Source organism: Notolepis coatsorum, assembly GCF_963971535.1.
Source record: "Notolepis coatsorum genome assembly, chromosome: 5".
Lineage (NCBI taxonomy): Eukaryota > Metazoa > Chordata > Actinopteri > Aulopiformes > Paralepididae > Notolepis > Notolepis coatsorum.
In genome coordinates this window covers 144,127,496-144,155,494 of record NC_140169.1, presented here as the reverse complement: position 1 = coordinate 144,155,494, position 27,999 = coordinate 144,127,496, and the positions used below count along the sequence as shown (strand labels likewise).

General features: G+C 45.6%; 2 protein-coding genes across 3 annotated transcripts in view; both read left to right on the top strand.

The window, feature by feature from the left end:
• Window positions 1-9: 9 nt before the first annotated feature.
• Window positions 10-23,754, top strand: acbd3 (acyl-Coenzyme A binding domain containing 3). 2 transcript variants are annotated; one of them, XM_084314988.1, is made up of 8 exons: window positions 10-341; window positions 4,813-4,954; window positions 6,580-6,720; window positions 7,901-8,059; window positions 14,101-14,275; window positions 15,445-15,703; window positions 18,778-19,065; window positions 20,185-23,754. In XM_084314988.1, exons 1-8 carry the CDS (start codon window positions 38-40, stop codon window positions 20,397-20,399), a joined length of 1,683 nt encoding a protein of 560 aa, XP_084171114.1. In that variant the 5' UTR covers window positions 10-37; the 3' UTR covers window positions 20,400-23,754. The 2 variants fall into 2 exon arrangements, with proteins under 2 accessions (XP_084171114.1, XP_084171113.1); XM_084314987.1 differs by having other exon boundaries at window positions 20,182-23,754.
• Window positions 23,755-26,988: 3,234 nt separating this feature from the next.
• Window positions 26,989-27,999, top strand: part of LOC311228401 (NHS-like protein 1) — a 177,664-nt gene continuing 176,653 nt past the window's right edge. Inside the window, 1 exon segment of the mRNA XM_084314308.1 lies at window positions 26,989-27,731. Within this exon segment, the coding sequence (XP_084170434.1) occupies window positions 27,209-27,731 (523 nt within the window). The 5' untranslated portion in view covers window positions 26,989-27,208.

The following is a 27,999-nucleotide window of genomic DNA, read 5'->3' as shown; positions in this document are numbered from 1 at the left end:
GGAAGTAGGTACGTGGCCGCTTCAGCTGACACTCTGCATGATGGCGACAGAGGTGCAGAGCGGCGACCTCAACAATGGCACTTCTTCTAGCCGGCTCGAGGTCTCCATCGACGGCCTCACCCTCAGCCCCGACCCGGAGGGCGAGCAGCAGGGGCAGGTGGAGGACCCGGAGCAGGAGCCCGCCGCCCCGGGGAGCGCGGAGGAGCAGGGCGCCGACCGGGAGGAGGGAGGCGAGGACCGGGGGGAGGAGGAGGGAGCCGAGAGCGACAGATCCACCATAGAGAGGAAATGGGGTTTTCCTTTGCTGGAGCTCTACGGAATGGCCCTGAAATTTTTCAAAGGTATATATTGTGTTCGTTATTACCTTCTTTAACGTGTTAAACGGACAGTTGTGTTGTGAATTAATGTAACGAAAACGTCAGGCCTCGCCATCACACTTAAGTTACTGCTAGCAAGTTGCTACAAGCTAACGTTAGCTAGCTAAATTATCTTACTGTCACAGCCCAGGGTTAGCTAGCTAAACTATCTTACTGTCACAGCCCAGGGTTAGCTAGCTAAACTATCTTACTGTCACAGCCCAGGGTTAGCTAGCTAAACTATCTATCTGCTGTCACAGTCCAGGGTTAGATAGCTAAACTATCTTACTGTCACAGCCCAGGGTTAGCTAGCTAAACTATCTTACTGTCACAGCCCAGGGTTAGCTAGCTAAACTATCTTACTGTCACAGGCAGCCCAGGGTTAGCTAGCTAAACTATCTATCTGCTGTCACAGCCCAGGGTTACAACTTACTATCTTACTGTCACAGCCCATGGTTACTATCTTACTGTCACAGCCCAGGGTTAGCTAGCTAAACTATCTTACTGTCACAGCCCAGGGTTAGCTAGCTAAACTATCTTACTGTCACAGCCCAGGGTTAGCTAGCTAAACTATCTTACTGTCACAGCCCAGGCTTAGCTAGCTAAACTATCTTACTGTCACAGTCCAGGCCAGGGTTAGCTAGCTAAACTATCTTACTGTCACAGTCCAGGCCAGGGTTAGCTAGCTAAACTATCTTACTGTCACAGCCCAGGGTTAGCTAGCTAAACTATCTTACTGTCACAGCATAGGGTTAGCTAGCTAAACTATCTATCTGCTGTCACAGTCCAGGGTTAGATAGCTAAACTATCTTATTGTCACAGTCCAGGGTTTGATAGCTAAACTATCTTACTGTCACAGCCCAGGGTTAGCTAGCTAAACTATCTGCTGTCACACATCTCAGGGTACGTTCTGTTTTCATGCGACCAGGCTGTCAAAAGATACAGTCGGTACGTGGGCAGCGTTAGCTAGCCACTCAAAAACTATCCCAAAGGTATAATATAATATAATGCAATGCCTGCCTGACCGGCAGTGACCATTGTCGGTTCAAACAGGGTTCCATCGACTGACGACTCAAAAATGTGAACTTGTCATGTCATGAGTCGGTGGGTTGTGCGACTGGTCCACGTAACCAGACAACCTAGCAAGCCACCGAATGAATGGGGACTGAGATATCAGATTTTGGTATGTTAGCAAACACACACACACACCCTAACCGTCATTCCTTGACCGGGTATTTCCTGCTGAGGCGGCTATCATGCCCGATGACAGTGATATGCCCCACGCCCACGCCCACGGTCTAGCATTAACTAATTTTACACACGTACTACTAATGCTCTGGCTATAATTAGTTATATGCACACAATTAGTCATTCAAGACAAGTGCATCTCGCCACTCCGGCTTGGCTTCTAGCCAGCATTTGTTTTGTTCTGGTGGCCGGTCCTTGCATGCTTCATAGGGTTAAATGACTAGCCTCTATTTGATGGCCTAATTGCAGGTTGAGTGCTTCCAGTCTGTGATGTTCCCGTGTGGGAATGTCCTGTGGCTGGATTTCAAAGTAAAAAAGCGCAAGTGGCTAATTTATTTTTGCTGTGTTGTTGTCCATGTCACCTGGGAATTCTGAACTGATGGTAGTAATGCATGCAACTCATAATACATTGCGTGATGTGCACACATTCAATATGTAAGTAAATTCAGCTTAATAGATAGAATAATTAGATAGAAGTCAGTGTCACCCTGTATGCTTATATCGGTGTTGAACGATGTCCATCTCCTTCACATCTCTGACAGAGACCAGGTGGAAACAGTGGCCTGCTGTAGTGAAGCAATTAGCCTACTTATTGATTTGTTTGACCATTATAGGGACTTTTAAGATATGAATATCCTGCTCTTGTCTTGCCTTCTGAATGGGATATGTAATGAAAAGGAAGTTTTCTCACACTCGAGTGTGCTTGAGTTTCTTTGGAAATATTCTCTAGTAATACTCTAGTCATCTTGAATGCTGTCCGATTTTATGATGGCTTTTTGTTTGCGGGAAGAGAGTAGTCAACTTGAGGCTGCAAACCCAAATCAGGTTCACTGACTGGGTGCCAGCCTGCTCAATAGAACACCGTGCTTTGTCTTTTTTAAAGCTCCAATCCTGGCTGATCCCTCTCTCCCCTACCCAAGACATTTAAATAACACGCCAACACTGACTTGAAGACTTACCAGTCTTCTCCAGAGTCAGACAAGAAGATAGAGACCAACTTCCTTTCTGTGTGCTCAGTAGAAAGATGATACGGACCACTAGCCAGGCTGTTTCGCCCAAACACACCTCTCCCGGAGTTTTAAGCTAGGCTAGTGGTCCGTATCCGCTTCCAGTCATTTGTGCTCAGCTAGACTAGCTTTCTACTGAACACAGAGGAAATTGGTATCTTATCTTCTTGTCTGCATATTTCCCATAATCTTGACGTGATCCTTTAAATCGGAACATAGCTCTGTTGCGATTGCCGTCGTTTACACACATTACCAACGTAAAAACACATCCCCAGAATAACAGCACGTACAGTTGAAACAAACAATAACTCATATTTAAAACTCAGTTGTTTACATTTTGTGTTCCGGATTGGGCCTTTTAAGCTATCTATAGTAACGATGGGCTGTATCGAGCACAGTAGAGCTGTGTGCACAATGCACATCCAACCTGGTTTCTAGGCCAGGTGCAGGATAAAGGTACGTGTGAACACAGAAGGAACATGGATTTCCATCCACACTGGAGTGGATCCCAATACTTTATTGACTAAGGGTGTGTTGCACCAACAATGATTCTCTTTTTAAACTGAATTAAATCATGGTTTATCATTTAATTATGTTGCACCAAACTTTAAACTTAATTTAAAACAATAGCTGTATTACATTTGAAACCTAATTAAATCTCAGTTTAGTTTCTTCTCTAAACCTAGATTCATCTTAATTCTGTTTGCTCCAAACCTTTGATCAGGGATTCACTTTAAACGTGACTGTCGGAGGTGGTTTCAGCGTGTGGATTATATCTATTTTCCTCTGGTGTTCAGAGATTGGTTGTGTGACGTGAGGATTGTTTGATCAAGGTCTTCATTTCCCCTTCATTGGGACCCAGTTTAAATGGAGACTTCACCTTGCCATTGATGACCTCACCGCATTGCTTGGCTGTTGACTTATCGGTCTGGGCTGGGAGGCACGGTCAATATGATGGTATGTCATCATGGTTCCATGCAAAGGTATGGATTTTTGGTATGGATTTTTCTCCATGACATATATATATAGGCCTGCATATCCTAAAAAATATATAGCCTACACACTGTAAGTTCACCGAAAGTGTTCCTTGCAGCAATATAAAAAAGTAAAAGAAAATAGAATTTCTTTTATGAAACGGCACCATATAAATCTTATGACAAAATAAAAAGATGTCGTATCACATTGTAATTTGTCCTGGAAAATGAAATGCCGTCAAAACGGTATACTGCCAAAACTAAGAAAGATATTGTGCTCTATACATTTCAGCCATATGGACTTATATGTAGACCATAATGTGGTGTCTTGTCATGTTTCATGAAGAGATCAGTTATACTCACAGATACACCGGCAGACAACTGGTATGGGACCATATTGGCTTTACAGGGTTTGTTCGTTGTCATTTATTTGTTACAAGGGCTGTTGTAGCCCCTCCAACGCTCATCACACCACTTCATTACCTGAAGACGGGCATGTTACCAAGTCAGTTTTATTTGTCACGGCATACAAGTATACAATGAAATGCAGACTACCTACATGTTACATGAAGACAGGGACGTTACCTACACGTTACATTCCCTGAAGATGGGCACGTTACCTACATGTTACATTACCTGAAGACAGGCATGTTTCCAACAATCAGAATCTGTGTTGGCCGATGTGAGTAGGTAAGAATCGTATATCTGTAGTATACTGTATATCTATATCTGTATCGGCCTTGAGAGACCATACCCTCCCAGTCCCTATTGACACGCAGGGCCAAGGGCTGAGGGGTAACTAAAGGAGGTGAGCAATGTGACATTAGGACACTGATACTATAGAAATGTAACGAGTAAAAAACAGGTGTCTGTAATGCGATGTGTAAATGGCATGTCTTGTTAATAATATACCTCACAATGCACAAGTTACTTCAAAAGCAGTCTAAATACAACTCTACTGCATAAAAATGGAAAAAGAATATCTTTGCACTTTGTGGAACCCCCTCAGAAGGCTAGAAAGGATGTTGTGGATGGGCCTAATCTGGTCCGCGGGCCCCACTTTGAGCCCCACTGTGGGCAGCCCTGTGGGCACTCCCTAGCGTCCTTCGCCACCCTCGCAGATCTGCAATAGGCCGGTGATGCCAATGCGAAGAATGCCCTTTAGCACCGAGCGGAGACACAGACCTCTGAATTCAAACGGTGTCTGCGTTGTGCTGTGCTCCTCAGATAAAGACGGCAAGGCCTTCCACCCCACCTACGAGGAGAAGCTGCGTCTGGTGGCGCTGCATAAGCTGCTCTTACTGGGGCCGTACAACCCCGACGCCTCGCCAGAGGTGGGCTTCTTCGATGTCCTGGGCAGCGACCGCAGGTAACCACACACACACCCCACTGTCATTTGTTTCTGGAATCTTGTCCTTGTCCGGCTGTGTGTGTGTGATCTTTGAACTCTGGCAGGCGTTCCAGCATTAGCATTCTGCTGTGCTTCAGTAAACAGGAAATGTCAGGAAACGCAGTCCAGAGCAAGCTTTCCTTGTTCTGCCCCTATTCTTTCTCTATCTCTGTATCTCTCTCTCTGTATCTCTGTCTCTCTTTTTTTTCTCTCTCAAACCCTCAAACACACACACACATCTATTGACGTAACTGCAGACTTAACCCTTTAGCAGCTTAAAGGAAACTGTCGGTTCAGAGAAAGTATGAGCCAACCTTTGACAGAAGTTAACATGTAACATGCGAGTTAACGTGAGTATAACATACTTGTGCTCTCTCCCTCTATTGAAGATAACGTTGTTTGTAATGTTTGCTGGAGCCACTTTATCCAGAACGGCACACCCCGGTCAGAGAGCGGACACAGACACAGAGAACAGTCCTTTGTAGTTTTAATATTGTATTCAATTTATTGTATTGTATTTTTTGGAAACCGATACAGATATTTTCCGATATCACTTTTATGCCAATATTGGCCCATAATATCGGACATCCCTAATACTAATAGTAGTCATAACATGCTGGCATCTAGAATATACACATAACTGAAAAGATGCTACAGCATATTAGCAGAGGTAAAGGTCATATGTATTATGCATTATACACTGTTTGCATTAGGCCGTTAGGGACCTATATGTATTATGTATGACCATGACTAGTTGCTACTCCGTGCCATGTCCGGTCCATGCGGCCAACCAAGCCAATGCTAATGGAAATATGCCATATAGCATAACCAGCTGGCTAGCATTAGCTCAATTAGCAGCACGGACCAAACACAACACAAGGCAGCAAACCCCAAGTCATAATCATATACACAAGTCACAGCATCGTAACAAAACACAATGCAGGCTACATATGACATTGATCTAGCAGAAACCACAGGCGCTACATTTGGAGGCTGTGGGTAACTTACTTCCTCAGAAACGCACTCTCATTCTGCAATGGAAACGCAGGTGCCGGCATTTCACCACCTGTTTTTAATGACCAGACTAAGGACCCTTGGGCTGTCCAGAGAGATGCCTGACTAGGACTAATAATACTAGTGATGCACCGATGTGAAAATTGTGGCCGATACCGATAACCGATATTAATATTGCTGTTCTGGCCGATACCGATATTTACAGATGTCGACATCTCTGTATAGAAAACACCTTTTTTATGATAATCAAATAAAGAGCTATTTTCCAAAATGCATTTTTTATTTTTACTTTTGTAACTTATTTTCAGAAATGACTGATATTTGTAAACTATTTAAGGCCAAAACAGAAAAAGAAAAAAAATTCATATCGGACCGATACCGATGTGTAAAAAAAACTGCCATATCGGCGGCCGATATATCGTGCATCACTAAATAATACCCCTGGGCTGTCCAAAGAAGTGCCTGAATGGAAATAATAATACACAGTATAACAAATAGTGGGGAATTTACAACACCCTCTGTATGTCAATTGCCCCTGCCTCATATCCATCACTACCCCCTTGCCCCTTCTCTGTCTCTCTCTGACGCAGGAAAGAGTGGGCTTCCCTGGGTAACATGGAGAAGGAAGAGGCTATGGTGGAGTTTGTCAAGCTGCTCAACAAATGCTGCAACCTCTTCTCCCCCTACGTCACCTCGCACAAGATCGAGAAGGAGGAGCAGGAGAGGAAACGGTACCTTTCTAAAATCCAAACCTATAAATGAAACACGAGGAGCTAGTTTACTGTTCTGGGTCCAGCAGCATGGAGTCTTGCCACTGAAAGTATGTTGTTCTCCTGAATGAAGATACTGTGTCCTTGTACTGTGCCTCCGTACTGACTCTGGGTCCGTTTGGCCCATTTTGTTCTCCTGAATGAAGATACTGTGCCTCCGTACTGACTCTGGGTCAGTTTGGCCCATTTTGTTCTCCTGAATGAAGATACTGTGTCCCTGTACTGTGCCTCAGTACAGACTCGGGATCAATGTGTCCCGTTTGCCAGTCTTGCAGAAAGGATTTAACTAGATGGATTACATTTGACCCTTGATCCGTTTCCTCTATGGTCTTAAGCCAGATGGATAACTAGGAAGCCTTTTTTTTTTTTTTTTTTAACTGACAACGTATGCCTCCATGTCATGTGATACTGCAGGCAATGGAATGATTGTCCAGTAGTCTTAGTGATGTAACATGCGGCATCATTTGAATTCAGCCGATTGGGTTAACTGTCGACACACACTCCTATGCAGTCGGATCACAACGTTCCACTGTCAAACATCTCCCAAACGGGAAGTAAACTAACCGGTGCTACCCATACTAGTCTTATTTTCTTATTAATAATATTATGTTATTGTTCCACCCATATCTTTGAGTCTCTTTTTATAAATAATAAAATGTCACAGTGTTCCTTACAGCCTTGTTTATTCACCGTGTCATGCTGAGAAGTTAAGTCGGTTTACTTTTCTGATAACTACATCACTGCAGAAGTGTTCAGACGAGCTTCATTTCTGGTTATTTGTGATACTCTGTGTGTACACCCGATTCAACGTTATAGATGCTTTTTCTTTCAAACCAATTTGGTTGCGGATGTCTGGATCTGGTACCGATGTAGTCTCTCTTGGGCACTGGGCAGTGTAGTGACGGCTCTGCGTAGGATTGGGCCGTCAACAGAGAATCAAATCGGTGTTATTTCCTCTTGTAATGAATATTCATGTCTGAAGTCAACACTCCCTTTCAAACCAAGAGTGTAGGAGATGGGAATAATTTTGCAAAAAGAAAAGAAAAACACTCTAAAATAAAAACTATTTTAGATACAATGTTGTTGTACAGCATGTGTAGTTTTAGTTTTCTCACACGTCTCACTCTTGTCTCGTCCCCAGGAGAGAGGAGGAGGAGCGCCAGCGGCGGGAGGAGGAGGAGAGGGAGCTCCAGAGGCAGGAGGAGGAGAGACGGAGGAGGGAGGAAGAGGAGCGGCTGAAGATAGAGGAGGAGGAGAGGAGACAGGCCGAGGAGGAGAGGCTCCGGGTGGAGCAGCAGAAGTATGTGTGTGTGTGTGTCTCTTCTTATCCTTAAAGCCATCCTGACATTGAGGATTGTAAATTGTTCTTTGCCAGAAACCAGTCATGTTGTGGATGATAGTTATCCCAAGGGGGAATGCTGGCGTCCCTCATTGAAGCCAAGGGGAACAGCCGGCTAGGAAGTGACCCATCGCCGGAGTCTTGTCTTTAGAGAAACCACTTCACTGTGCTCCTGCCATCTTGATACGCGGGGACTAACGAGACCACAACCCTGTCTCCCGGTCTCTCAAAGTCGTTTGGTAAATTACTGACGACATAAAATGGTTAAAAAGGGAAAATGCCCTTTTGTCCCCCACTTAGACCAGCAGTAGAAGTCCTTAGTTACCATGACAGCCAGTCACCGCATGGTTCCCAGTCTTGTAGCAAAAATCGTTATTCATTTTAAGCGTCTTGTTAAAAACTCACATTCCAAGATGCAAGATACAGTAAAAATGATGAGATTCCTCAACATGGAATCTAGAGGTCGTTTTGTTTTACGAGCCATCGTTATCGGCTGAACGTGGCTCCGATAGTGACGCCTGAGCAGCCCCCAGACACCAAGCTAACGTCATCCTGTAGCCCCGAGATCATCTATATTGAAATTAACTTTATTATAAGACGGCTTTATTTGTAAATTACGTGATGAGCATGATAAGGTTGTCGGTGATGATGGTCATTAATCGTTAATCATTATGCATTCGAATGCGTCGTTACTGCATTAGAATGAGGATAACCGCTGCTCTGCGGAAAGCGTGCCCTCTGTGTTTCACTAGCAGCATGCATCGCCGCTAGAGCCGCGCACGGCTACATCCCTATCAGATGGTTTGAGGGCCTCTTTGACTCGTGCAGAAAGTATCTGCGTGCCTGACTCCTGATAATAATCTAAACTATTTAAGATTAAACATTCAGCCAAAGACACACACACACACTTTGGTAACTGCTGTACAGATACGCAGCCATAAATGGGCCACAGACTTATTATGTTCCTGGCTAGGAAGCGACCCGTCGTCGGAGGCTGGTCTTTAGAGAAACCACTTCACTGTGCTGCCGCCATCTTGATACACAGGGGACTAACGAGACCACAACCCTGTCTCTCAAAGTCGTTGGTAAATTACTGACGACATAAAATTGTTAAAAAGGAAAAAATCCCCCCCCCCCCCCCACACTTAGACCAGCAGTAGAAGTCCTTCGTTACCATGATGGTCCTTAGTTACCATGACAACCAGTCACCGCATGGTTCCCAGTCTTGTAGCAAAGATCGTTATTCATTTTAAGCGTCTTGTTAAAAACTCACATTCCAAGATGCAAGATACAGTAAATGATAAGTTTCCTCAACATGGAATCTAGAGGTGGTTTTTACGAGACATCGGCTGATTCAGTGATCGTGGCTCCTCCTCCGATGTAACGTTAGTGTAATCCCCTGGAAGCACAGGCGGACACCAGTGGATTTATTGCTACTGGTTTGCCTTGTTACTCTAAATCCACAGTGAAAACTTAAAAAGAGAAACATAAGCCACGTTAGTTCGCTATATATTGTGCCGAGCCAGAGTGCCGGCAGCCAAACCGAGTGCCCGGAAGTAATATGGCCGACCAGCACAACCTCCACAGCACTTCCTGTTTGGCGATTGCGCCGATCGGCCACCAGATGGCGCTCCTGAACTGCCAGAGAGCTCAGTGGGTCCTCCTGGTGGATCTCAGGCCAGCGGAGGGGAAATATGAATCCGATCACAGATTTTTGAAATATTGATATTAAAGACGCTGTAAAGCGTCCTTCGGCAACTTGAGCATGGCCGGGAATGACGCTGTAAAGCGTTTCCCGGCAGTTAAAGTGTTAACTAACATAAAATAATAACATGCACAGCATGTGCAATAACACTTTACTAGCCCCTTACGTGACTGCGATCTGCAAGCCAGGGGCTTTTCGTATCCGCAGTCACTCTCAGCTATGCCGCCACCAGGCTCATATTAAGTACCAAGCGCTGAATTCTGAGCTGGGGGTGGGTCAAAAATATATCGGATATGAATTTCAAAGATACCCAGCGTACAATATGGGTTTAACACAGCTTTACGGTGGGGTCTGGAAGCTCGGAGTTGCTAATAAACAGTTTAAATCATTGTTACAAAACGAGTGGTACTCGCAGAGCGAACGTTGGCAAGATGGCGTCTTCTTCTTCTGCCGCTACTTGGCTGCCTGGTGCGCATTGCGCTGTGACACCAACGGCGGAAATGGACGTTCGGTCTGTAAGTACCACTCGTTTTGTAACAATGATTTAAACTGTTTATTAGCAACTCCGAGCTTCCAGACCCCACAGTAAAGCTGTGTTAAACCCATATTGTACGCTGGGTATCTTTGAAATTCATAGCTGATATATTTTTGACCCACCCCCAGCTCAGAATTCAGCGCTTGGTACTTAATATGAGCCTGGTGGCGGCATAGCTGAGAGTGACTGCGGATACGAAAAGCCCCTGGCTTGCAGATCGCAGTCACGTAAGGGGCTAACACTTTACCAAAGTAAAATACAAAACAAATACCTTTTGGCTGCATGCTACGCAAAGGGGAACAATCTTCAGTCTTCCATTCTTGTAACCGTCATATTAATTAATAAAACTTTCACCGGAGCATAATGCTGACCATGCCTGCTTGCAGGTGTCGCCATTAGTCCCAAAAACACGTGAGAGCAGCCCAACGGGACACTATATATAACTGAGACTTTAAAATAAAGGTACTATAACTTGTAGCAAATTAAATAATGTATAAATACGAAATGCAACATATACATTCTCAAATATTACATTAGGCTTACAAAAACGTAAAGAACATTATGTAAACCATATAATGGCAACAGCAGCAGGCAGATGGGGAGGAAAGGATTAGGAAACCAATAGCTGTTCACTAATTTTATTTACCAATTTGGCGTTTCTCTCTTCCAAATAATCCAGTCGCGTAACTATCCATTCATGAAATGAAATTGCACACTTTAGGATCCTCCTTACCCCGGGAATATAATTGATAATGGACAGCATTTATATAACAGCTTTTATTCAAATCACTTGTATTTGACAACTTATGCCTCACATTCACCCATTCACTGACACACCAACGGTGGGTAACCATGCAAGGTGTCAACCTGCTCATCGGGAACAGTTAGGGGTTAAAGGAAAACTCCAACATTTTGGCAAATTAGCTTATTTAACATCTTTCCTGGAGTTAGACAAGAAGATGCATACCTTTTTTGTCTCTGTGCGTGCATTTAGCTTAGGGAACAGTCGCTCCGTTAGCGTAGCTTAGCTTCATCACTGGAAGTGGGGGGGCTTTAGAGCCTGACGTTCCCTACAGTCACCAAATACACTCCAAATGCAACTCCAAAACGTTCCTGTAAACATGTTGTGACCTGTGTATTTACCACGTGGAGAAATAAAAAATAATTGAATTCGACAATTACGTTTTCTAAGCAGATGTACTCGGAACTATTTTTTGCCGAACGACTCCTCTCTGCGTGCAGTCAGTGATTTCAACGTGAAGCCGTGTTTGTTTACATTCTCATTAATTCAAAGGATCCCAACCGATTGAAGTTTATGGATACCATGACTTAGGGGTGGACGGTATGGTCTAAAATTTATATCACGGTATAATTTGAAGCATAGACGGTAACGGTATATATCACGGTATCATCGTTTTTGATTAATTTTTTTTTTAATTTTATATAATTTTTTTTTTTTTTTATATAAAATATATATATTATATAATTAGACTTGTACTTGTATTATCTGCGAGACATCGCCACCACGCAACAAGCTCCACTGTCTGTGTGTACATTAGTAGCCTCTAGCTACGGCCAGGATTCTCCGGAGCTGCAGCTGGACCTATACTCGAGTAGCCTCGAGCTACGGCCAGGATTCACCGGCGCTGCAGCTGGGCCCTAGTATTGGTATAACGTTAAATCACATTCACAAGCCCTCAGCTCGAATACGCATCGAATCAGTGTTATAAGACATTGATATCAGGAGCTATCTGTAGCTACTGCTAGCCGGATATATAACGTTAATACAACGCCTCAGTGAATTATTTAGTTCAATGGGACATTTCGTTTTGAACGGTGAACTAACTTGTGTTAACGTGAGCTAACGGCTAACGGAGCTATCATACACGTCTACTCTCTACTAGACTTGATGGAGCGTTTGTTGATGTCAGGAGCTATCGGTAGCTGGCCGACTAGATACCGTTCGGTTAGACAATGCCTCATCATGTATTAAACTAAAAGTGAATAGTTGACTGGGTCATTTTGTAACGGTAGCTAAGCTAACGTTAGCTCAGGGAGACGTCCCGTCCCACTAGACTACTAGGAGACCCGTGTTTACATGCGTGCGGGAGGGGCTGGCACGCCCACTGCGCGAAGCCTCCTAAATAACTTTTTCCAGTTCGCACATATCTATTATCTATGACTAATTCTATCTATTTTTAGGGGCAAATGCGAGTGAAATAGTCGCGCTGTGGTTACATGACGTCATTGCTATTTTAGAGCTGCACTACCGGTTACACGGTATAGGCAAAATACATACCGTAGAGCAAATTCATACCGTTTATACCGTATACCGTTTATACCGTCCACCCCTACCATGACTTAAAATCCTCTTACCTTGACGATTAAAAGCCTCCCCAATTTAGAAAACAGTAATCCAATGGCTGGTATTGATAATATACTACTAACTACTGTACGCTCGGAGCTAACCGGAGCTAATACTAAAGCTAATATAATGACTTCCTTTCTGGGGGTTTTCAAAATAAAAGAGCGACGTCTATAGCAGCGGAATACGTTTATTTTGTACATTATCTAACGTTAACACGAACCTAAACTAACTTTAGGTTAGTTGTAACGTTAGTTTAGGTTCGTGTTAACAAACCTAAATGGACCCAGGTTTACTTCCTGTTTCAGTGGTTATGTCAATAGCAAATGCTCTCTTTGATTGTCTTCATTTGCCATCTCTATCTGCCACCCCTCCTCTCTCAAACCCCTTCATCCCTACTTCACACTCCTTCTCTTTCATCCCTCCTTCACACTCCCTCCTCTTCTTTCATCCCTCTTTCCTCACTCTCCTACTCTTTCATCCCTCCTCTCTTTCCCCACTCTCCTCTTCTCTTTCATCCTCCTCTTTCCTCACTCTACTCATCTCTTTCATCCCCCCTCTTTCCTCACACTCTTCTCTTTCATCCCTCCTCTTTCCTCACTCCTACTCTTTCATCCCTCCTCTCTTTCCCCACTCTCCTCTTCTCTTTCATCCTCCTCTTTCCTCACTCTACTCATCTCTTTCATCCCCCCTCTTTCCTCACACTCTTCTCTTTCATCCCTCCTCTTTCCTCACTCTTCTTTTTTATCCCTCCTCTCTTTCCTCACTCCTTCTCTTTCACCCCTCCTCTCTTTCCTCTCTCTCTTCTCTTTCATCCCTCCTCTCTTTCCTCACTTCTTCTTTCACCCCTCTTCTTTCCCCACTCTCTCCTCTTCTCTTTCATCCCTCTTTCCTCACTCTACTCATCTCTTTCATCCCCCCTCTTTCTTCACACTCTTCTCTTTTATCCCTCCTCTCTTTCTTCACTCCTCTTCTCTTTCATCCCTCCTCTTTCCCCACTCTCTCCTCCCCTCCTCTCTGACTCTGTCCCCCTCCCCTCTCCTCTCCTCCTCTCTGTCCCTCCTCCTCTCTCCTCTCCTCCCCCCCTCCTCTCCTCCTCTCTCTGACTCGGTTCCCCTCTCCTCCCCCCCTCCTCTCTGACTCTGTCCCCCCTCCCCTCCCCTCCCCTCTCCTCTCCTCTCCTCTCCTCTCCTCTCCTCTCCTCTCCTCTCCTCTCCTCTCATCTCCTCTCCTCCCCTCCTCTCTGACTCTGTCCCCCTCTCCCCTCCTCTCCTCCCCTCCTCTCTGACTCTGTCCCCCTCCCCTCTCCTCTCCCCTCCCCTCCTCTCCTCTCCTCCTCCCCTCCTCTCTGACTCGGTCCCCCTCTCTGACTCGGTCCCCCTCCCCTCTCCCCTCAGACAGCAGATCATGGCGGCGCTGAATGCCCAGACGGCGGTGCAGTTCCAGCAGTACGCGGCCCAGCAGTACCCCGAGAGCCCGGAGCAGCAGCTGGCTCTGATCCGACAGCTGCAGGAGCAACACTACCAGCAGTACATGCAGCAGCTCTACCAGGTGCAGCTGGCCCAGCAGCAGGTACACACGCACACACACACATACATACACGCACACGCATACATACACGCACGCGCATGCACATACATACACACCGTAGACCATAATTTCACTGATCATCAGTGTTGAGCTACCGTTTCCCTGCAGGCCCTTACTGGCGTGTCTCAGTTAAAAGTAATAAAATGGGCGAGTGTCTTAGTTCAAATGTTATGAAATGGGGTGTGTCTCAGTTAAAAGTAATAAAATGGGCGAGTGTCTTAGTTCAAATGTTATGAAAGGGGGCGTGTCTCAGTTAAAATGTTATGTAATGGGGGCGTGATGTCTGATGTTTCATGTTGATGTCCCAGTGCTTTTAACAAACTGTACCGCAAACAATTACCACCAACCATCGTTGTGTGGCATTAAAGTATCTTGTATCTTGTAAAGTGTTATGAAATGGGGGCGTGTCTCAGTTAAAAGTTATGAAATGGGGGCGTGTCTCAGTTATACAGTTATGAATGGGGGCGTGTCTCAGTGGTCAACCGTGTCAGACTGGTTGTACTAGGCAGCTCCTAAGAGTGTGGAGCAGAGTCTTGCGGAAAAAGAACATGCATGCTCAGCAGATTATCTCCCCAGGGTAAATAAAGAATATACATACATACACACACACGCACACGTTGTGTTATGCTGACAGCAGTGCAGGTGCATTGACCCAGGAACAGGGATGGACACACACAATTACACAAACTGACTTCCTGTCTTGAATTACTTCGCTTCCAGTCAATTCTCTCTCTACTCTCTCTCCCTCTCCCTCCCTCCTCGCCCCTCCATCCTTCTTATTTTTCTATCCCGCCTTCTCCTCCTCTTCTCTTTCCTCTTCCCTCTCTCTCCCCCCTCATCCTCTCCCTCCTCATCCTCTTCCCCCTTCTCCCTCCCTCTCTTCTCCTCTCCCTCCCTCCGTCTGCCTCATCCATCCTCCTCTCCCTCCTCCATCCTCTCTCTCCCTCTTTCCTCATCTCTCCCTCTTTCCTCCTCCTCTCTCCCCCCCCTCCTTCCTTCCTTCTCTCTCTCTCTCTCTTTCTCCCTCTTCCCCCTTCTCCTCCCTCCCTCTCTTCTCCCTCCCTCCCTCCATCTTCCTCATCCATCCTCTCTCTCTCTCTCTCTCTCTCTCTCTCTCTCTCTCTCTCTCTCTCCCTCCTCCTCTCCCCCAGGCGGCCTTACAGAAGCAGCAGGAGGACGCGGTGGTCCAGGCCACCCTGGAGGCCAGTAGCTGCAGCAGCAGTGAGCTCCTCCAGTCCCAGACCCAGACCCAGGCCTCCGCCCCGGCACAGTCGTGTGCGGCCTCGCCCCCGGCCGGAGAGGAGCTCCCCACGGTCAACGGAGGCCAGTCGGACTGCCACTCCGAGTGCATGGACCGGGAGCTGGAGCCCGACCCCGCAGAGGAGGTCTCGGAGAACGGACCCTTACTAGGTTGGTAGACGGGGGGCGTGGGTGTTGAGTCTCTCGTCTCTCGTACTCACGCATGCATACATGCACATTGCTGCTTAATAATAATAATAATAATAATAATAATAATAATAATAATAATAATAATAAATTCAAATCTCAAAGTGCTACAGGAGATGAGGACAAAAAGTTAAATGAATAAAACAATTAAAATGAATAAAACAACCAATGAAATGGAAGAACATACAAATTAAATAGATTAAAATAATGAAAAAAAATTAATAGAAGTAAAAGTAAAAGAAAAATTCAGGCAAAAGCCTTGTTAAAAAGAAATGTTTTTACGCCCATTTTAAAAGCCTCGACGGACTGTGGTGCTCTCAGGTGGATGGGGAGAGCATTCCACAGTCTGGGTGCGGCAGAGCAGAAGGCTCGATCGCCCATGGTGTGCAGCTTAGTCCTGGGGGCTTTGACTCAGGGTTCCTACAGTCATGGAAACCTGGAAAAGCCATGGAATTTGAGTTTGTTAGTGTCTTGACTCTTGAGTAGATGTTACCCCCCCCTCAGCACATAACGGTGAAGGAGAGGACTCCGTCTACGACAGACTGGTACAACATCTGCAGCAGCCTGTTACACACGACCACGTCTGCTCTGTCCCTTCCTGTAGAGGCCTCTGTGTTGTCCTGCTCTGTCCCTTCCTGTAGATGGCCTCTGTGTTGTCCTGCTCTGTCCCTTCCTGTAGAGACCTCTGTGTTGTCCTGCTCTGTCCCTTCCTGTAGAGGCCTCTGTGTTGTCCTGCTCTGTCCCTTCCTGTAGAGACCTCTGTGTTGTCCTGCTCTGTCCCTTCCTGTAGAGGACCTCTGTGTTGTCCTGCTCTGTCCCTTCCTGTAGAGGGCATCTGTGTTGTCCTGCTCTGTCCCTTCCTGTAGAGACCTCTGTGTTGTCCTGCTCTGTCCCTTCCTGTAGAGACCTCTGTGTTGTCCTGCTCTGTCCCTTCCTGTAGAGGACCTCTGTGTTGTCCTGCTCTGTCCCTTCCTGTAGAGGACCTCTGTGTTGTCCTGCTCTGTCCCTTCCTGTAGAGGACATCTGTGTTGTCCTGCTCTGTCCCTTCCTGTAGAGGACCTCTGTGTTGTCCTGCTCTGTCCCTTCCTGTAGAGGACCTCTGTGTTGTCCTGCTCTGTCCCTTCCTGTAGAGGCCTCTGTGTTGTCCTGCTCTGTCCCTTCCTGTAGAGGCCTCTGTGTTGTCCGACCAGTCCAGTCTACTGTTCAGGTGTACTTCCAGGAACTTGTAGGTCTCCCATCATCTCCACCTCCTCCCCTCTTGGCCCGCCCCTAAAGTCCACCACCAGCTCCTTGGTCTTGCTGGTGTTGAGCTGGAGGTGGTGGTTGCTGTCGCACCCTGCTTACTTCCCTGTGTGTTGACTTGGCTCAGGTAGAACCCTCAGTGGCTCAGACCAGACCAACGGCCACGGCAGTCCGCCCCCCCCTCACACAAAACCAGGCTCTGTTCCAAACCAGAAACTCTATCCTCTTCTTCCTCGTTGTGACATTGGAAGGTAGAAAGGAGATGAGCCGGGTCAGGTGATATAGGATAGCGTCGTCTACCGAGCCTGGTGGACACGAGGAAACCCCCCTGCTCCACTCGGTGACACAACACTTTTTTTAAGGCGGTGAATTACATTTCCGGTTTGGAATCGGGCCAGAGGCCTCGTCCATTTGTGGCTTTCAGTTGCTCGCTCTGAGTGGAATGTGTGACAGACGGACAGATGGATGAGTTGAATGTCTGTAGAAAATTGTTTACATGCCTCACATGTGCATGTGCATATGCGCACACACACACACACACACACACACACACACACACACACACACACACACACACACACACACACACACACACACACACACACACACACACACACACACACACACACAGAACTGGAATATTCATTCTATCATTCTTCATGCGTGAAGAATGATAGACATTTATTGTAGAGATAGCACCAGGGACACCCATGTACAGTATATCTGTGTAAAATCCACAGATATTCCTGTTCCTGGGTTGAAATGTCACTGATTTACAGACACGTTGATCTTCCTGATACCAACTACTATACCAGTTAGTTAAAGGAGCTGTAAGGGGGATTCTTTTGTTATAATACGTGTTAAGTAGCTCTACATTTTTCCAACGGCCATCACTGATATATAGAGTGTCTGGTCAGTAACATGGGTCTCTGTCCCTCCGCTCTGCAGTAAACACTAAATACATTTTCTGGTATCCCTTCCCACTTCATCCAATCAGGAGAGAGAACCCTAGATATATAAAAATAATTCTAATTTTTTTAATACTTTATCTCAAGACATCTTGGAGCCAAATGTGCTTATTGCACTGGTAGATAATTGTACTTGTTTCAAGGACACCTTTTTAAAAACCCACCTGTTCACGAAGGACTACGGCCTCCCTCTAGTCGTCTCCCCGTCCGTCATTGTTATTTATCTTGCTTATATATATTATGCGTCTTTTTGTTGTTTTGTAAAGCATCCTTGGGTTTCCTGAAAGGCACTATATTATAAATCAAAGCTATTACAGGCAGGCTACATGCGGGGTCTTAAAAAGTCTTAAAGTATTCAATTAATCAATTTAAGGCCTTAGAAGGTATTTAAAAAAGTCTTAAATTTAAGGTATTAAACTTTTGGGGGTCTTGAAATTGGTATTACATTTTGGTCTAAGTGATATTAAAAAGGTCTCAAATTGAACTTGTTGAAACCTACAGATATCCTCCTGTATTACTATTATTATGGTTGTTGTTATATTATCATTCTTATTATCATTACTATTATTGTTATTATATCATTATTGTTATTAACCCTTTCACTGCCACACGACAGAAGGTTAGCCCTTTACTATCACACAACCGACGGCGATGCTCCATCATTAGCATCATTAGCGCCGCATCCGCGGAGCTAATGATGCTAATGATGGAGCATCGCCGTCGGTTGTGTGATAGTAAAGGGCTTTCTGTATTGTCACAGTGAAAGGGCTATAACCGGCTGTCGTGTGGCAGTGACAGGGTTAACCACTAACCCCTCCCCTCCCCCAGCGGACTCCCCCCCGGTCATCGCCGCCCCCTCCATGTGGACGCGGCCGCAGATCAAGGACTTCAAGGAGAAGATCCGGCAGGATGCCGACAGCGTGATCACGGTGGGCCGCGGCGAGGTGGTGACGGTGCGCGTGCCCACGCACGAGGAGGGCTCCTACCTGTTCTGGGAGTTCGCCACCGACTACTACGACATCGGCTTCGGCGTCTTCTTCGAGTGGACGGACGCCGCCTCCGCCTCGGTCAGCGTGCACGTGTCGGAGTCCAGCGACGAGGACGAGGACGATGAAGGTGAGACAGGGGGGGTGGAAGGGTGTGTGTGTGTGTGTGTGTGTGAGTCGATGGATGGATGGATGGATGGATGGATGGATGTTTTTATTATTTGTCCACCTTCGTGGAAATGTGTCTTTGGCTTCAGCATGGTTACAGTCGACAACGAGACAACACGGTACAAACACCACACATGCACAGAAGACATTGGGTCTCATTCACCAAGGACTTACAACAAAAAGGGCTTTCTCTTAGGGCCATTTGAGACCTTTTCGAGACGATTTTGGGATTCACCAACCGTCCCAATAAAACATATATAATTAATATTATATTAATATATTCTCTATATTCATGTCTTGCCCGAAAAGGTCTCAAATGGCCCTAAGAGAAAGCCCTTTTTGTCGTAAGTCCGTTGGTGAATGAGACCCAATGGCCCCAAACAGCCCAATACATAGAGAACAGAACAGCAACAAACTACCACTCAATGTCAAGGAAACCGAGAGTGCTGCAGTGTTCAAATCCAGGATAAGGGAGCAGCTGTTTAGCAACCTGCCACTGTAATGTTGGTGCGACTGTATTATGTGCTGGACCTCTGTTGAACCACGAGTATTGTCTCTATGCACTTTATTGTTGAGAAAATAATTATTGCTTTTAATGCACCAATGAACATGATTTTTTGCATCATGAATACTACTACTACTAATGCACTTTAGACTATTCACTAAGGATGCTCGATACACTTCAAACAGACACCAACGTGCCTCTTGAACTTGAAACAACAGGGACAACGATGGGAATAAGTCCTGGACTGTTCGTTCTATCCCTGACGAGGCAAATACACGTTGATCCGTCAATTTAGTTATGTTTGTGTCAAAATTTACACAGACAGAGCTTCAGGTACCTAACCATTACCATGGTTAAAATGAGAAGCTAAGAGTTCATCAGATAAACAAATCAGCGCAATGACATGTGGGGAAACTCTACAGACACGACCTGCGCAGGCAGTATTTAAAAACGCGCTTGTCTTTCCGAGCTCAAACCCCCGCTCTCTCGCCATATGATACTTACCTTTTTTATATTCTTTCCTTTCTTTTGTCCTCGTCCCGACCCCCTCACCCCCCCTCCCCCCCGACCCAGCAGCCGAGCCGCCCAGCGAGGAGGAGAAGGCCAAGAAGGAGGCGGGCAAGCCCCAGGTGGACGAGATCGTGCCGGTGTACCGGCGGGACTGTCAGGAGGAGGTGTACGCCGGCAGCCACCAGTACCCGGGCCGCGGGGTCTACCTGCTCAAGTTCGACAACTCCTACTCGCTCTGGCGCTCCAAGAGCGTCTACTACAGAGTGTACTACACCAGATAGAGCCAGCACACGGACATGGGACACCCCGGCAGGGTGTGTGTGTGCATCTGGAGTCTGTATGCGTGTGTGTAACAGCGTTCTATCTCTGTGTGTATGTGTGTGTGAACAGGAAGGAGATTCCCCCCTCCCCTCCCCTCACCCCTCCTCGAGCTATTCCGGATCACACCACCGGAGGGCGACAAAGAGACATGTCTGACTTTTTGGGGAGAGTTTGTACTTCTTATCTCTGTGTGTTCTGAGGGACACGCCCATGTCGAGGAGAGACGGCGTCCTCCTGTAGCGTGCTCGCCACCTGTCCTCTCTGCACTCGCGTAGAGACCAAAATGTAGGACTTTGCTCTTTTGTTGTATTTTACTATTACCCCCCCCCCTTCAAGTCCCCACACGTCACCGTTTAACCCCGGCCCGGCCCGTTCGGCTGCTCCTGCCCTCTGTGAAACCATCGTGACCTTTGACCCTGAAAGCGGCGGCCCTGTGAGCTGCGGTTCCCACCTACCGGGTGACGAGAGCGGACGTGTCGTCCAATAAAACGAGAGGTACTTAAAAAGATTAAGAAAAAGAACTCCTAGAACAGATGCACTACTCTGCCTTCATCAGTCACTGAGTCACACGCATAATAGAAACACACCAATGTCCACAATACCAGCTCTGCGCTGAGCCCTACCCACAGTGCACCTGTGTAGATATGAGAGGATGGCGTTAACGCACGCGGTGTTCTGCCAAAATACCGCCGCCTCTTATCACAGGGCCGAGAGGGTCTAGAGATGATCCCTGGATGTTGCTCATATCCACACGAGTGCACCGGGAGTAGGTATGGTACAGGATTGTGGTTGAAGGTCACAAGTTTTTAGGGTGCGTTCCAAAGCCAGACAGGTTGGGGAGTGAGAGAGAGAGAGAGAGAGAGAGAGAGAGAGGGCGTTGAACAATAACATGTTGCATCAAAAATGTGACGTTTGCAGGCCTCTTGTAGAGTCGGGCGTCTCGGTATCGGGCGCAGAGTAACCCATGCGATTGCGTCTAGAACGAAAAAAGGACTAAAAAAAGAAGGCATTTAATAAATATTTATTATTCTCTTTCTATTTAGAATAGGTATGGTTTCTTTTCCGTGTCTGTATGTTACTATTTCAGTGTATTTCATCTCCAAACAAGTCACCTCAGTGCTTTCTTTCTTTCTTTCTTTCTTTCTTTCTTTCTTTCTTTCTTTCTTTCTTTCTTTCTTTCTTTCTTTCTTTCTTTCTTTCTTTCTTTCTTTCTTTCTTTCTGAATAGTGTCCCCTAACTTATTTGAACTGCCTTCTCTCCATGTCTCCTTCGTTTTCTTTTTCTTTTAATTCTTCTCGCGAGTGTGATTGGCGTAAGTGATATGAAGGAAACCTATCCACAGCTCTTGCTTATCGGTGCTTTACGAGGGGGAGTGGACTGGGTCCCGTGGGAAGGAGTGAAGCCGGCAGTAGGTAGCGAGACGGATCTGATGTCAATATTGACTGAGGGCCCGACCGTCGCTGACCACCGTTTCACTGGAGCTGGAGGTGATGTTTAGTGACGTCGTTGGTGACATGTTGGTGACATGTTAGACACATGTTAGTGACATGACACGACTCAAAACTATTCTATTTCTATTAACCCTCCCCCCTCTTCGCTTGGGTCATGTTTCTGTTACATCTCCTGCCGCTTTCAGAAAAGAAAAAGAAAAATGCATTTACCCCCCGCCCTCCTCCCAAAAGAAAACACAGAATATCGCCTGTATTTCTTCTTTCCTCATGATATGAATTGACTCAATGATGTCATCTTAAAATAATGGTATTGCTAATAAACTGAGATGGTACAGACGTATTCTCCTGTCCTGGGCCATGAGTTGTGACGCTGTTAAGTAAATAGAAAAGCTGGATGTTTTTTTTTTCTCTTATTTTTCTTTATTTTTTACTAGTTTATACCGTTTATTTCTATGCCACGGTTTTGATATCGTTCCGCCCCGACGTTGTTGCATCTGCATGCTTCTTTTTTTGTGTGTATCACTCGTCTGGATCCCACAGACCCGGGGCGTGGCGTCGACGGCTCTGTACGAGGAGGAGGAGGCGTTAATATATCTCTGGATCGGATTTGGCCTCTTTTTGTCAGCGGGTGTTGAAGACACCTGGGGGTGTTTTATGGAGCAGGATTACGCAACGGAGGCCTCTCACGGAATGTTTGTGCAGTTCTCTTCCTGTCAGTATGGCTGCCCTGTAACCATTGGTAACCACTTTCAAAAAGAAAATATGCCAGATTTTCGTTGCAGCGGTAGAGTCTGTAAGATACTCATAAAGCATGATGTTACTGTTCTACTGCGACTGGTTTATAAGATCCAGTACTAACACAGTAAGAAGATGCCAAATCATGACGTTTTTCTTGATATTATTCCCTCGTATATCAACACATGGTAACTGTTGTTTTGCACATAGGAACCATTGTCTCTGCCTCCATGTTGGAAGACTGAGAACTACACAAACATTTCGCGCAGGGCCTCCGTTAGTCAGATTGCTTTCCAAAAATACAATTGAATAGCTTCTGAGGTTTTGTTCACAATGAACAATTATCAATAATTACGGCTGAATCACATTCCCAAACCTAATATCAAAGTTTTGTTTTTATATACTGTAATCCTGAACATCGAAATATAGATAAATCTTGTTCAAAGTAATCTGGCTAATTCGCTGCTTTGTGAAATACTCCGCTGGATTCACTATTATCACTCGTCTCGAGTATTGTACATTTTCGCGAGAGAATAATGCAACCGCATTTTTAAAGACTCAAGAGGCCCGAACAACGTGTCTGAATGCCAAACCAAATTACTTGCTCCTCTTCGGTTCTCCAAGTGTGTCTGGCAAGCCGGTCGAGTGCAGAGATCTGACGTAGACCTAGCCTCTCTGACCATAGAGATTTAACGTTATTAAAAAAGAGTCACTAACCGTGGTATAGCTAAGCCATGAAGTCCAACAAGTACCCAATACCTTCTGATGTGTCTGAAGTACTCGTCGTTCACCACCAGATGGCGTTGAGACGAGCTGTTCAAGCCTTGTATGTAAATAATTCTATAAATGGGTTTAACGTGGGTTTTTAGATGTGGAAGAAAGTCCTGGGTTTGCGATATCGATGCACTGTAAAGTATGGTGAATGAGATATATGTACATTTTACCCCAAATCAAAGTCAGAAACTTAAAAAAAAAATTAAATAAATAAACAAGTGTATAAGTGAAAGACTATTGACGGGACAGAAAAGCTCATCTTTTTGTATTGCTTTGACTTGTTTTGATCTCTTATGAGTTGAAAGATATTTTTTGGGCATATATTTAATCTTTATTAAACTTATGTTCATCTCTACTGCTGGATGGAGTTCCTTGTCTCTCTTCTCTGTTGTCACACCTGGTGTTCCACACGACAACCCTTTCACAACCACACTACAAGGTGGTTAACCCTTTCACTACCACCCTACTGTAGTGAAAGGGGTAACCTGTAGTGTGGTTGTGAAAGTGTTATTAACCCTTTGTCGTGGCAGTGAAATGGTTAACCTGTATTGCCGCAGTGAAAAGGGTTAACCCTTTGGTAGAGGTAGTGAAAGAGTTAAACCCCCTTTTCCATAAACGTAGAAAAGAAATGTTGAATATCTTTGCTTGTTTTGTGAACACGGGTCCCATGTCTTTCGCCGGAGGTGTCGAATCCATCCCTTCTCGGAAAACGATTGGAGGGGGGGGGGGGGGTTTAGCTAGTTTGCTCCTCCTGTGACCTCCTTTTTCACAAGAAGGTTGGAAGCCTTTTCAACACGTAACGAGACGGGAGACTCGTCTTAAAGCAGCGTGTTTCATGAAGGATGAGAGGAGAAAGTGAGGACTGCATGAAATCAAAGATTGAACTCTTGACTGAGATTTTGACCCGAAGCTTCATTGCTTCTTTTGGGAACAACATGAGTTTTTTTTTTCTTTTGCCGTTGAATGATTCGCCCACACGGTCTTTCCTGTTTAACACATTTTGTGCTGAAGAGAGGATTATGTGCGGATGTGACTCATGTTGATCTGCCCTGCCAGCCCCACTTTTCATAATGCAAATGGGATGTTACGACAGAGGGACGGAGAGATTGTCACCGGTTCCAAAGAGGACACGCTGCGTCAGCTCTGTCCACCGTACAGTTGAGCAACACTTCTAACTTTTTCATCGCGAAAAGAGGAATTTGAACATTTCCGATCAGACAATGGGGGGGGGGGAATCACATGTTTTGAAAGTCATACAGGCAACCGTGGGGGGTATTAAAGGGAAATGCCACGCATTTCTTTCTTTTTTACGAGTTCATGAATACTATTCCTGTGGACTGTTCTGGTCAATGTTTGTGGACAATATGCTCCAGGGCTAGAAGAAAGAGGAAAAACATCCTCACATTTGTGACATCAGCTGGATGTAAAGTCTGCAGCGACTCTATAAAAAGCAATAAATGGATTGACTTTGTAGACCTATAAAATGTTTGTGAGCTCTTGACACCCAAATGAGGTTTCAATTCTGGTCCACGCCTGTTAATGATATAAACGTAATTTTGCTTGTGAGAAATCAACTATTTACAGATCTACAAAGTTGGTACCCCGTTGTCTGTGATGCAGGCAGCTCTGGATTTATTGGCAGGTGACGAGGATTCTCTCTGGTTTTCCAGCTTTACAAATACTGACTTTGCTTTTCTGGGGCGTAGGACCACTACATTATAGGAATCTCTGTTCCAAGTCGAGCAGACTCTGAAACAGCTTCTTCCCCCTCAGCCCCACCCCCATATTGTATTTTTTTTTTTTTTTTTTTTAAATCCACTTTTTCTCCCATTTTCTATATTTTCTCCCATCCCAATTTTTGTATCATCCAATTCAACCCTCCCCTGTCACGAACGCTGTTTTTTGCCTCCCACAAGCCGGCTGCAATGTGGACTAAGTCATACATAGCACAAGTCCCCTCCGGTACTTGAGGTAACGGCAGTCTCATCTTTTCACCTGCGCAGCTCGATCTCTCAGTGGCGAGGAGTAACGCGCGGGAGGCTCACACTGCCCCCGACACTTCCTGATTCTACTGCGCAGGCGCACCAACCGACCTGTAGGAGTCGCTGTCCACAACGCCCGATCCCCACCCATCAGTTTCCCACCCCCTAATACGGCCAATGTGTATTAGTACGGACGACCAGCTAAACTGAAAGCAAATGTGGAGCGCTGGGCTCGAACAGGCGAGCCCAGCATCTCCAGATCTCGTGGCGAGTGCCTTGCCCACTACGCCACGTAGCCGCCCCCATATTGTATAAACTCTGAACTCTAAACCCCATTGCATACACTCTGGCTCTGTTACCCATACTGTATGAACTTTGAACTCTTGCCTATACTTCATTCATACCTGCCTACTGATTCCACTGTCTACAACTGCCCTACACTGTAATCATAACTACCTTCCTCAAACTATAGTCTACCCATACAACTCTATATGATAGCATGCACAATGATGCTGTATATATATTTGTATATATTTCCATATCTATCTGTATTTTTACATAACTAGTGTAGATAATATTATCTATATGTACATACCACTTACCTACTCTTAATAGTTATGCTGCTGGCCAGTACAACTTACTACCATAGTGTCTTTATACCTGTCTCACTACATATTAATACTACAACTCTGTACATACATCTGATTATCCAGTTTAATCACCTGTACATTGTATATTACTATTGCACTTACTGTTACATTTGCACTCTGGTTGGATGCCACACCTCTTTTCATTGTACTGTACTTGTGCTGTATGTATGATGACAATACATTTGAATCTAATCTAATCTATATGATATGAAGGGTGGGTGGCCTTTCACTTTCAGTGACCTTAGAAGTTGCTGTGTTCACTTTGAGCCACCAGAGGGCATATCACATGAAGTACAGCAAAGTCTAAAGCGAAAAGGAAACTTTTTAGTCAACTGGACATGATTTAATCTTTGCTTTTGTAAAAACAAAACAAAAACGTTTCAAAAGAATCCATCAGTGAACTTGTGGTTTGTATTGGTTAACCGCGTTGGGAGCGAGTCAGGTCTGTAAAGCTTGCCATTTGGAAATCAAAGAGCAATGGTAGGAATGTTGCATAATAATGGACACTTGCCTTCAGACAAACCCAGAGAGAGAGAGAGAGAGAGGAAGGATAAATCAGAGACAACAAGTGTTCAGGGAATGTTTTAGCCATGAGTTATTTTTAAAAGCGTGGCACAATAATGACTCAGCTGTTGTCATTTATAATATTCTTTGTTCTTTTTTATTCCTAATTAAACTAATTTTTCTTAAATCGATCCCAAAAGTCAACGAGTGAAGTGGGAAAATAAACCCACTCCTGGTTTTCCACCAAGCCACCCCCAACGAACACGAGGGGGAGGGGGGCAGGTAAACCTCTCCCACATCATCCCGTCCAGAGTCCCGTCCACATTCCGTGATTCCCGTCCACGTTCATCCAGGCTCCGGCTCCAGTCACTACAGGTGGTTGTGTGCGTTTCCGTGTTTTCCGCCTACTTTTGCTTTTCTCTCTCTCTCTCTCACTGAATAGACTTTGGAGCAACGGCGGCGTCTCGAGCCACACAACACAACAGGCGACTACAGCAACAGAAAAAAAGAAGCTCGCATCCTTTGAAAATAAATAATGGCGGGATGTAGTAGTAAGGATTATCCAGCCTCGCGAACAACAACACCAACCCCGGACGCATGCCTTGGATATTAAAAAAAAAAAAGTTGTGGGTTTTTTTGTTTTAACTTTGGGGGTTTTTTTTTTTTAAAGAAAATGCCGTTTGGCCAGAGGACCGTTGAGCCGCGGCGCGTGAGCAGGCTGTCCCCCAGGACACCGCGAGAAGACAGACTGTCCCTCGGGATACCGCGAGAAGACAGTGATGGGCGCGTGAGCAGGCTGTTGTCCCCTGGCAGGACACCGCGAGAAGACAGGCTGTCCCCCAGGATACCGCGAGAAGACAGGCTGTCCCCGGCCAGGAGGACACCGCGAGAAGACAGCAGTGATGGAGGCAAACAACTGTCCTCCAGGACACCGCGAGAAGACAGTGGTGGTAGTGATGGAGGACGCAGGCTCCAGAGGAGGCTGGTGGTGTTCTCCTGCCTGGAGGAGGTCTGCTGTCACACCATGACCAACATCATCTACCAGCTGTCCGACCTCTCGAGGCACGCCGCGGACATCTTCCTGGGCATCGAGGTGGAGGCGCGGCTGGTGTTCGGCAGAGCCCGCCGGGTGCACGCGCGGCTGGAGGCGCTACAGGACACGGTGGGCAAGCTGGAGCCCAAGAAAGTCAAAATCCGTAAGTGTTTATTTGTTTTGTTTGTGTCATTGTACAGTTTCTTCCCCCTCAAATGTATATACTCTCTTTTTTAGACTATTTTTTTTTGGTATCACAGAAACAGTACTGTATTTGTAAATCTGGTATGTCATAAATGCATAGATGTAGCAGTACTGTACTATCTGTATGTCATATATGTTATGATGAATTGAAAATGCATGGGACCCTGATGTAAACAAGACGAAAGTCTTTCTCTGGTCTGCATCCCCGTAACAATTGTGTGTATTGA

Coding starts and splice junctions, on each gene's coding strand:
- acbd3 (XM_084314987.1), top strand. CDS start 38: ATGATGGCGACAGAGGTGCAGAGCGGCGACCTCAACAATGGCACTTCT. Junction 6,721..7,900: donor GAGGAGCAGGAGAGGAAACG/GTACCTTTCTAA, acceptor TCTCGTCCCCAG/GAGAGAGGAGGAGGAGCGCC. Junction 8,060..14,100: donor CTCCGGGTGGAGCAGCAGAA/GTATGTGTGTGT, acceptor CTCTCCCCTCAG/ACAGCAGATCATGGCGGCGC.